At 23.0% G+C, this 12,143-nt stretch overlaps 1 protein-coding gene across 1 annotated transcript; it reads right to left on the bottom strand.

Moving 5' to 3' along the window:
• Positions 1-9,395: 9,395 nt before the first annotated feature.
• Positions 9,396-9,890, bottom strand: EAE97_000078 (uncharacterized protein; the record flags this gene model as incomplete). Its single annotated transcript, XM_038870588.1, has 1 exon — positions 9,396-9,890. The coding sequence occupies one exon, from the start codon at positions 9,888-9,890 to the stop codon at positions 9,396-9,398; it is 495 nt and encodes a 164-aa protein (XP_038737949.1).
• Between the last annotated feature and the right edge of the window lie 2,253 nt (positions 9,891-12,143).

Raw genomic sequence — 12,143 nt, 5'->3', positions numbered from 1 at the left:
GAATAATATAAATAATCCCTATAATTTTGAGGATATCCTTTTAAATATTTATTTATAAATAATTTTCTATTTTTTCAGATTTTTTAAAATAAATATATTATAAATATATTATAATTTATTTTTAGCTATTTTTTCTTAGAGATTATTATAGATTTTATAAAGTTTCAAATTTGTATATAATTTCTATATAAATTGAAAATCAATATTTTGAAGTTTTAAAAATCAATCTATAAAGATTCTGAAAATATGAATTTTTAACAATAAAATTAAAATAGCTTGAATTATATATTTATAGATTTTTATTGAATTATATTTAATATTAATAGAAATGTTAATAAATTAAAAAAAAAAATTTTAATATAAAAGGGTAGCTCAAAATAGTAGTGGCCTAAAAGTGGAGTATTTGACTTATTAGAATTGAAACTAAATATTAATAAAATGTTATAATATGGGATTATGTGATATGTTGGTTTTATTGGATGGAATTAAAATAAATATTTATACAAAACTTTATATATTTTTGATTTGGAAGATTCTATATTATAGCTTTAGAGTTATATTTTAATCTATAATTTATATTTATTATTTTTGAATAGAAGTATATTAATCTCTAATCCTATTGGGTTGTTTTGTGATATTAAATGACTTTGAATGGTTTAAAATATAATTTTATAATTTTATAAAAGTATAAAAATATAAATTTGATAACTTTTTTATTAATTTCTATTTTGAATAATCTATTCGAACAATCAATTAAAAAAATATTTTTAAAAAATTATGATAATAATTAAATACAGAATTTTAATGATTTAGTTTTAAATTCTTTTCGAGATAATTATATAAAATATGAAATACTATATTAATTAATTTATAATATAATATTTTATAATTAAAAAATCTAGTTTTTAATAAAATTGAATATATTTTTATATAATATATAATATCTTATAACGTGGTTTATTAGTGAATGGGTTATATCAATGAATGGATCATTTATTTTGTATACAAAATTCGTTTATGTATAATCATACACTTTTTTTATTTATAAATATAATTTTCTGAAAATTTGATACAAAATATTTCAATATATAAGAATATTAAAAATCTAATTAGTTTTAAGAAATTTGAATTTATAAAGCTATTATTATAAAAATAGATTTTTTGTAACGAAAGTCGTAACAATTTCCTTTTCTTTTTAGAATATAATAAAATTATTTTATAAAAATTAGATTAATTAAAAACCTAGATTTTGATTATTTTTTAAAATCTTTTATTTAAGAAAATAATAATTAGTTATTAAAATATTAATATTTTAAAAAACTTGATTTAAATGATTTTCGAAATAACCCATTCACTAATATAATCCACTCACTGATAAACCATGTTATTCCAATAAGTTTATTATAAATACTATTATTTTTCAAAAGTTTTTAATTTTTTCTTTTAAAATATTTCCTTACTTTTGGTTTTTATATTTCTTTTGCTTTTATTTTTATTCAAATTGAATAGATATATATATATTTATATATCTTTTTATATTTTTTTAAAAAAAGAATCCATTTATTTAATACAAGAAATTCAAATTAAATTTAATTATAATTTTATATATATATATATATATCAATAGTAAATTTTCTTTATATTATTTCTTTTATTATCTTATTCGAAAAAAGATTTTGAATTTTCAAAAACGATTAGAAATAAAAGTTAATAAAATATTTCCTAGAATTTTATTAATATTATATTATAATTAAAAAAAATCTTTTTTTAATCTAAAATATGACTTATTAATTTAATATGATTAATAACTAAATATTATATTATAAATCAATTAATATGATAGTTATAATTTTAGAAAATATTTTCTTGATTTATAAAAGAATTGATTATCAAATTATATGAATAAGAATATTTATTTTAAAGAAATGATTTTAATATAATAATTATTATATTAAAAGAATATAGTGAATATAAAAGAGATTAGTTTTTTTAATAATATTTATATAAGGTTTATTATTTTTATATATAATTAGTTTTTTAGATAGAATATAATTAGAGATATAGGATCTATAAATTATAGATGTTATATTTTTTATATTCTTTTCAAATTGATATAAATATAAGAAATAATAAAAAATATTATTAAAATACTATGATTCTAAAATAATATATATTTATAATTTTATATATATTTTTTTAGAAGAAATTCTGAAAATAATAAGTAGTATTTGTTTTTTATGATATTCTTTTAATTTTAGTATTAGAAATACTAATTAAATTGGAAATTAAGAAAAGATTCTATAAGCTTTGTGTTTTTTAATAAATACTAGATTTTAATTAAAACTATTAGAATGAGTACAAGGTGATAACTAATATAAATATAGGTATAGATTTAAAGAAAGACTTTTTATTAATTCTTTTTAAAACCTTTTTTTGAAACTATATATATATAAAAGTTCTTTAGTATTAAAATAATATTAATTTAATACTGGTTTTATATTAATATTTATAATAAAGTCCTTCTCCTTAAACTTTTGTTTTTAAAAGCTTTTTAAAATTATTTCATAGTTAATTGTTATTATATTAATATATTTTCAAAGCTTTATTAAATCCTATAGCAAAAGTTAGTTATGTAATACTTATATCCTTATTTTATAAGATTCAGCCTTTTAATAACTTTCAAAAAGAATTATATTATAATACAAGAGTATTAGAAATAATTCAATTTCTAATTCAAAATTTAAAACCCTTAAAATTTTCAAAAAAATTTAAAAGAAAGAAATCAATTCGATAGAATAATAATTTATATTTGATAGAGTTTTACTTTCCTTTTTTTGACTTTTGATTTTGAAAGCTTATTTATTTTAAAAGTATATAAAACCTATAATATTAGAATTTTGATAATATTTTATTATTGTATAATATTCAAAATTCTGAAAATTCTGAAAATAATAAAAATTCGAAATATTATAAAAAACTTGAAAATCCAGAAAATCCGGAAAATTCAAAAAATCTTGAAATGATAGAGTTTTATTAGTTTTCTATTAAATCTCCGAAAATCTATAAAATCTATAAAATTAGAATTCGATAATAATTTATTAATATATAGTATTCAAAAACCCAAAAACTCTGAAAAAATAATCGAATTTTATAAGCTAATTAAGCAAATATATTTAAAATCTAAAATCCTGAAAATTCTTAAAATGATTGAAAAAATATGGAACTCCACTAACTTCCTATTAAATCCTCAAAATCCAAAAGAAATCCTGAAAATGATTTGAAAATAATTTAAAATTCTAAAAATAACCTATTTATACTTACTGTAAAATAAATAGTTTTAATAAATACTATTTTGTTTTTAATTAAATATAAGCTATTTGATATAATATTGATTATTTGTAATTAACTTTAATTAATAAATTTAATTATTTACAAAATAACTAAGTTCTTTTTTATATAAAAAACCTCTAAAATATTATAAAAAGATTCTATCTTCCTAATAGAATTTATAAAATAATAAGAGCATTATTAATATCTCACAGGCATTACTTAGGGTAGGGTTTAATTTCCCAAAAAAACCCTTTTTTTTCAATATTCTTTTTTTTCCTTTTTATTTAATTATTTTATTTTATTTCGAAAGAATATAAAAAATATATTACAAAAATATTTTATAGGTATTCTAAAGAATTTATACTATAAGAATATTTTCTTTTTCTTAACTTTTTTTTAATTCGATTTAAATAAAGGAAATAAGAATTATCTTAATATAAATAATATTTATTATATACTATAGAAATATTATAGGTATATCATAGCCTAATTGAAATAAAATCTTTGAAAAAACTATTTTTAAAGTTTTTAAAGTTATTCCCAAAAACTAATTGCTGGTTTGCTCTAAAGAGATTAAATGAAAAGAATTATTAAAATGGATATAAGATAACAATTAATATAAATATAGATATAGGTTTAAAGTAAGACTTTTTATTAATTCCTTTTAAAACCTTTTTTTGAAATTATACATATATGAAAATTCTTTAGTATTGGAATAATATCGGTCTGATGTCGGTTCTATATCAATGCCCGTAACAAAAACTAACTTAGGCTTTCGTTAAAATTTCCTCTAATATATTAGATAATTAAAAATTCGATTAACATTTTTATAAGATTTATTACTAGTCGCTTTCAACGATAAGAAATTGAAAAAGTCTTTTGAATCCTATAAAATTCAATATATATATGATTTAATTCAAAATTAAAGTTCTCGGTACTATAACAAATCGAATTCAATCGTAATACGATCGTACACGAACATCTACGTGTAAAATAATGTGTATGTAGTCAGTACATATCAGCGCTCTACGAATACTCCGCTTTCTATTCTATATTTGTAGATTCAAGGATAATTTATATCCTCCTCTCGTAGTCCTTCTAAGACAAAGTTTTACAGATGCTAAAAGAAAATCTTTAATAAATTTAATCCTTAACAACTTTGTATAACGTAGTTTAACACCGAGTGGCTTATATCACCGAGTAGTCCACTTTCATCTTAATTTATATTTTTCTTTGCAACATATATTTTATTAATAATCTATAATAAATTCGAATAATTAAGAAGTTTATATACTTCTTATTATTAAAATTATTTAAAAAATAAAAAATTAAATATTTAAAAAATTATTATACTTTATAATATTCTTTATATAATTTCTTAATATAAAATGGAAGATTTGTTTCTTTATATAGAAATTTGAATTAATAATTATAAGATTATAAAATTAAAAGAAAAAATAATTATTTGATATATATTTGATATAAATTCAAAAGGATTTCTATTTAAATTAAAGAATATGGAAAATATAACAAATTATATTTTTGAATTGAGGGGTACAAAATATATTGGAAAACTTTGGGTATATTAATTTATAAAATATTAAATTAAATTAAAAATATATTTTAATTATATTTATAATTTTCAAAAAGTTTTTTATAAGAATTCTAAGTTTATTAAAAAAAATAGTTTTAATTAGTTATATTTCGAAAATTGAATTCTTTATAATTTTTAAAATTATATATAAAAAATCAATCACCTCTTAGACTATAAAATCAGGATTTCAAGAAATAAGTTTAATTCTATTTAATTCTGAAACTATACTCTCGAAATTAAATATTCGAATTTATATATTTACCCCCCCCTCTTTCAATCTAAATTAATAAATCTCTTAAATCTTTTATAATTCAATTAAAGCTCTTTCTCAATTAATATTAATTAAATCTTAAATAACTTATTATTAATCAAATTTTTCTATATCTATATTCAAAATTATATTAATCTTAATTAAAAATATAAAGAAATTAGCTTATAAAAATATACTTTTAAATATAAAGAATTATATATTTCGAATAGTAAATAAAATATTAAATAAATATTAATATATATAAAAAATTCAATTATATTAAAAAGGAGTATTTATTAAATAGAAAGCTCTTAATATATTATCTTAATAAAAAATTGATATCCAGATTTAATATAATAAATATCAAAAAGAAAGGAATTTTAATAAAAAAGTATTTTTTAATTAATATTATAATAAATATAGAAAAATAGGATGTAATATAAGAATTTATTAAAACAATATAATAAGTCAACTACCCCACTTTCCGACCACCCCCTGTTTCCGACCACCTAAAAAAATCATATTATCTATACTTAAAACTTTAATAACTTAATAACTATTAAACTTCAATAAAATCGCCTATAGAATTACTTTTTATAATATTAGAGCTATTATTTCCCTCAATTTCATAATCTTCCGCTTCAATTTATATACATTTTATAGCTCTAATCCCTATGAATTTCGAATTTGGAAATATTACAACCTTTTGTTTTTTTTAAGATAATATTTTATTTAATTGATATTTTAGCTTTCTAATTTTATTCTTTATTTCTAAAAATTTATAATTTTTAATATCAAATTTTCTTATAATTTTACAAAATAGTAATCTTTGTATCAATAAATCGATCTCTTTTTCTTAAATCATTATATCTCTATATTTTCTAATATCGGCTTCTTTTTGAAAAGTTTTTTATTAAATAAATGATGAATATATATTCTATTAAAGAATAGGATTATTATTAAATTCAGAATTAAGTAATAAAGCCTCTTTATTATTATTTTCAAACAAAAATTAATTTATAAAAGGTTTAGCTATATTTTTGAATTAAAAATTATTAATTTATTATTTAGATTTAATATTTTGAATAATTAAATCTTCTATTCTAATCTTTTAATAGTAAAAAAGGAAATTGCATTTTTCAATTGGTAAGAAATTAGATAATAAATTTAATTTATTAAGTTTAATTCGATATATATTTTTTAGAAATAAGAATATAGATAAATCAAATGGTTATAATATATATAATATATATAATAGGAGAAATAAGAGATATATATTATTATTAAAATATTTTAATATAAATACTATAGTTTTATAGCTTCTATATTTATCCAAAATAAAAAGTTTTGAATTTTCTAGTTGAATAGAAGTAGTTTAAGGGATATAAATCTTTTTTAATTATTCTAAAATTATAATATTTATAGTTTATTTATTTTCTGTAATAATAAGATTCTAATTCTTAAATAAAATCAAATCAATTAAAAACTATTATTATTAAATTGATTTTCCCTTATATATTATAAAAGGAATAATACTTTTTTATTAATTGAAATATATTTTATAAAAAAAATCCAAATTTGAGATTCAGATTACTTTTTTTGAATAAATCTTTAATCAATATTTTCTATTACTAGTTTATTAAAACTCTAATCCTTTATTATATCTGTTTCATTCATATTCCATTTATTGATTAATTTAATAACCTTAATTTCAAAGATTATAAGATTTCGGAATCACTTTTTAATAATATTAGATATAGTATTTAAAACTTATGTAGAATCGATTTGATATTATTTCTTAATTCCAATATTAGGATATTTTCGAAAAAAGCTATATATCCATTTCTTTTTAAATAAGGGATTCTTTTTTTATATAATAAGGAGATACTCTGTTATCTCTCTAATTTGATAATATATAGGGCTAATATCAAAAGCTTTTTATACTAATATTTATTCTATTAATTGATTCTTTTGAATTGGAGATAATTTTTGAAGTATTTGGGTACTTTTTTAATATAAAACTTTATTATATATTCGATTATAAAATATAATATATAGAATACTATAATTCAAACTAGTTTTTTATATATTTACTCTATTCGTAATTATTTTAAGAATTTCTATAATATCTTTTTCAATATATTTATTTTTTATATTACAATTATAATAATATCAAAATTTCAAATTAATTAATTAAAGCATTATTGAGTTATTCAAAGTATAAATTTTATAATTACTCAAAGCGGTATGGTTTTTGAGGTGATCGAAAAGAGGGGGTGATCGGAAAGTGGGGTAGTTGAATTAGATTCTAGATTATTAGATTCTTAATAGTTTTAATTAATTGATTTAATTATTATTGAATAATATGAATTTGAAAGTATAAATTGAGGTGAAAGTGGGCTACTTGGTGATATAGGCCACTTGGTGTTAAACTACGTTATATATTTTTTAAATTTTTATCGAAAATCGATATAGGATATACGAAATTAAATTTTTTATATATAAATCTCATAAGTCCGATTATATATATAATTCAAAACGCAAGTAAGATTCTAAACTTTAAAAAAAATCTTAAGTAATTTCATTAGTAATATTTATGAACAATTCTTCTTTAATTGGTCCAATTTATCGTTTTGAGGAATAGAAAATTAAAAAAAGGTCTCTAGAATATTATAGAATTTATTAAATATTCAATTTTTAAAATATAAATTATGAAGTGATTCTAAGTACTCTATAACACACAATGTAATAAGAGTATAAAAAGTTCTTTTTGCTTTATATATTATTTAAGAAATCTTCCTGGAAAATTAAAGAAATATATACTTATTATACTTATCTCAAATAAATACAACTTTCTTATGATAGTTTCTTTAAACTTAGCTTTTATAGTCTTAATGTCACGGTGTGGAACCACGTGACATGTTGGTCCTATCGGATAGGACCGAAACGAGCGCTTACGCTGGAGTGCAAGTGAGCTAGGGCCTGATCGGACTAGCTCGCTTATGAAAATTCTGTATATCTTTAATTTGGAAGATCCTATATTGTAGCTCTTTGAGCTACATCCTAATCTTCAATTTGAATCTATTATCTAAATCAATATAATTTTGCCGAATCAGGGCAAGTTACTAGAGCCTATTTCTGCCTGCCTGCCCCGTGATATGATCTTTCATTACAAGCTGTAATCTCTAACCCTATTATTTTTTCTCTTTCTTTAATGAGATTTTTATAATAGGATATTATCTAAGATAGAAAACCTTAAAAAAAGTATTGATTGACTTATAAAGAGCTTCTAGAAGCTATTTGATATAGTATTAAGAAGTAAGCTACTACTACCCTAAGACCGTGATCAGGCCATTAGCGGGCGTACGTAGGAACGGAATACTTTAAAAGTTGACTTGTGAGAATTTCTTAATATATCAACTCGCATATCTTGAAAACTGTTAAGATTGTTATCAAAAATTAAATAATCACAATGTGAGTTTTGACATCAAACAACTGAAGAATAAAATCGTTGGAATTTTCGAAAGCTGAGAAATATCCTGCCTGTACATATACTCATTGGCGGGACCTGTTTTCATAGTTATTATATTTCAGTGAGGCTTTTGCTTTTCTTGCATACTGAATCTTTTGGATATCAGCATAATCTTCATTCCACTGTCAAAACTTTATTACCTCATAGATTCATCTTAAAGGAAGCCGATTCCATTTTGCATTTCCCCGAGCATTCCTTTTCGTCGATTTCTCAAAATCTAAAATGAATTCTTTCTAGGAACTCGAATGATACTATTCACAGACCAAGTCTTGACCTATAATTCACAAGTACATTTGAGGTCACGAGTTTCCACTCTTTGGAGACCATTACTGTTATTGTGCATTTTAAAATTGTATAAATGCGAATTTTACTAGTCTCGGTATGACCTCAACCATATATAATAATCGTGGTAACTATGAAGTACCGCCAAAGATGCAAAGTCCATAACCATTGATGACGAAAGGAAGCTTTATCGGGGACCGCCCAACTCTCCTAGATTGGCGTGTGTCGCTTTATCTTCAGTAGTGTTGTTCAGTCAAGATGGATGCCCGGTAAATGACAAGGTCGTAGGCCGGTGCAGTATGAGTGCCTTGAATTCATTACAAAGTTCCAGTAGAATTTATCTTTCTGTATAGTTATTAGCATGAAAATTCGACTAAAAGCCATTACATGTGGTAAAAATCGATCACTTATCTGATAGTGGATACAAATTGAACGACAACAGCGATAAAAATGACACCAACAGATACTAAAAGAATTGCACCAACAACCATCACTATCTTAGCAACAACGAAGCTATACTTCTGGAGCGACTGAAGTTCTTTTCGCTCAGGTCCATTTCGAATCAGGGGAGATCCATCTTCGCCGATGGCAGCAAGGAACTTCGTGTTCATTGCGTGCAATCCAATTGTTTGAGTGTACATGTCGATAATCGCTGCGGATGCCGTAACGATAGCCTTCAAATTGTCTGGAATATCCATGATACTCTCTAAAAGCAGTTGAATAATAAAAAGAAGCCTAGTAAGAGTGATTGTATCCCAGAATCTCTCAATCGTGGTGTTGATACCAAATTTAAATAGAAAACTTGATGCCATAATTGTTCCCAAAAGTAAGACGATAGAACTCGGCATAATAGTAGACACAAGGAGCAGCATGGTGACACTTTGGTAAGCGGTGAACTCCATTGCCAATAGATGAGGTGATTGAAATGAAAGAGGATCGTATGGATTGTAAAAGAGTATCAGAGTTAGACTGGACAATGTAAGTTTCTACGAAGTTGTTAACTGTTTGTTGAAATGGAGAAACTATATATAAAAGTACGACTGACTACTGTTTACTACTACTGTCCGTTATTTTAGCTATCATTTTACCGAAAGCTTGAGCCCCCTTATAGTTCAGGGGCATGTGGCAACGTTCTTTGTTCTGAATATTATCACTTAGAACTGTTTCCTTCTTTCTAATACAACAAACCTGTCTAAATTATGTCTTGACGTGAATTTACTACCAACAATTGAGCAGACCAAAACTGACAGTCCATTGAAATTGCTGTTTCTTTCTTCCGAGCCCATCGCGAATGGACCAGTGTAGGCAATAGTATTTCCCGTATTTCGTATACGGGTTAGTTTAATAGTGTGTATCAAGTTTTTTCGAAATATGTATATATATAATATAGAATTCAATATTATTGAAAATATTCAATATTATTAATAATATACTGAAATACTAGAATTCAATATAAAATATACCTTTCTATTCAAATTAAACTAGAAATAAGAAATTCCTATTTAATTTGAAATAAGAAATGGAATTTTATTATTTAATTTAAATAGAAATATATATTTTGTATTAAATTCTAATATTTTTATATATTATTAGTATTCTTTAGATATATAAATATATATAAAAATAATATAGTTTTCTTTTTATACATACTAACTGTAATATCAATATACTAATACACGCCATAGTTTCATTATAGTATACTATTGCCTACACTGGAATGGATTCTTGGAATGATTCTAAACCTATCGAGCTTTGCAGTCTACATCGAACTCAACCCTTTCCTAGCTCATTCATTCACTTAGGAGAAATCATGCAATTCATTACGGGTTCATACGGTAGGTTTCACCGCTGAGTTTGCATTAGAATGATACGAATGTTGAGACCCAGAGCCAATATCTCGACACCGTAAGATAGCAAATGTTTTTTGGCTACTGGGATAGGGTTGGGAGAATCACTTGAAGCGAATTGATAAACAGGCAATCTACTTCGCAATACACAAGCCCACCAAACAAACTTTTCGGTCGGCTTGTGATTTTAGCGAGGGTTGGGATATTCTATCATTAAATATAACTTTGGTACTTTCACCACACAGCTCCTTTAATGCAGAAGCACGGATATCCGATGACTGGTAAGAAGACCTTATTATTGTCGCGTGGGTGTCAGTTGGGGAAATGGGGTTTGATATTTCGAATCTCGAAGAATCTGGATTTCGAAATGAAAGATCTGGTATGGAAACAACATAGAAAGCCCGCGTAACAACACCATCTTTGACATTGCAATTATTGGGCTGACTTTTACTTTAACTCAGGATGGTTGTCGTCGATCAAAGAAGGAAAGAAGTAAAAAAGTCTAATGTATGCCTTGGAGAAGCCTCTCAGCCCTAAGAGCTCAATCGTCTGAGTTATTATATAAGCGAAGTGAGCAAAATTCAAACAAGCGAACAAGGGGCCTATCGAACCTTTCCGGTGCAACCAAAGTTGTTATTACAATTGAAAATTATCATTTGAGTTTTAATTTTAATCTAAATTATCGGATGGAGTAATGATTTTTTGGGAAATTCTGATTAGAATCGGTTAATTGATCAAGATGTTCAATGTGGAAAAGGGGCCCGTTAATAAGTAAAAAACTACAATATGACTTCTTATAACCTAGGAAATTATCTTTTGAGTATCGACAGGATCAAAATTATAATAAAGATATCATTCTCAGAGTCCAGATCCTTTTTATACTCTTATATCTATCCTTCATTTTCTCCCTGCAAATTTCGACAATTAAATTAACTATTCAGTTTCGCCAGAAGCATGTTAATGACATTGCAATTATCATCAATGACTCCTCTTATTGTCATCAACCTCGATTCTTCTATTTATTTCTCACTAAGCTCGCTTGCTATCACAGAATCATCGCTTACCAATTGCTCACCTTCACATTCATGCTTCTTCGAAGTACGCATCTGCATTCTCTCAAACTTCTCTCCATTTCCCACACCCTGCATCACTGTGAATACCTACGAAACCAAAATTCCATACTTCTTGCAGTTGACAAATTTCAAGTAATTTTACAGGAAAATAGAAGCAGGATATGACACAGATTTATATACCTTAGTGTCTATCTACATCAATTTACACTTTCCTTCATACCGACCGTTAACAAGA

The sequence above is a fragment of the Botrytis byssoidea genome (genome assembly GCF_014898295.1).
Source record: "Botrytis byssoidea strain MUCL 94 chromosome Unknown BBYS_001, whole genome shotgun sequence".
NCBI classification, from domain to species: Eukaryota; Fungi; Ascomycota; class Leotiomycetes; order Helotiales; family Sclerotiniaceae; genus Botrytis; species Botrytis byssoidea.
This window is presented reverse-complemented; position numbering and strand designations above follow the sequence as displayed.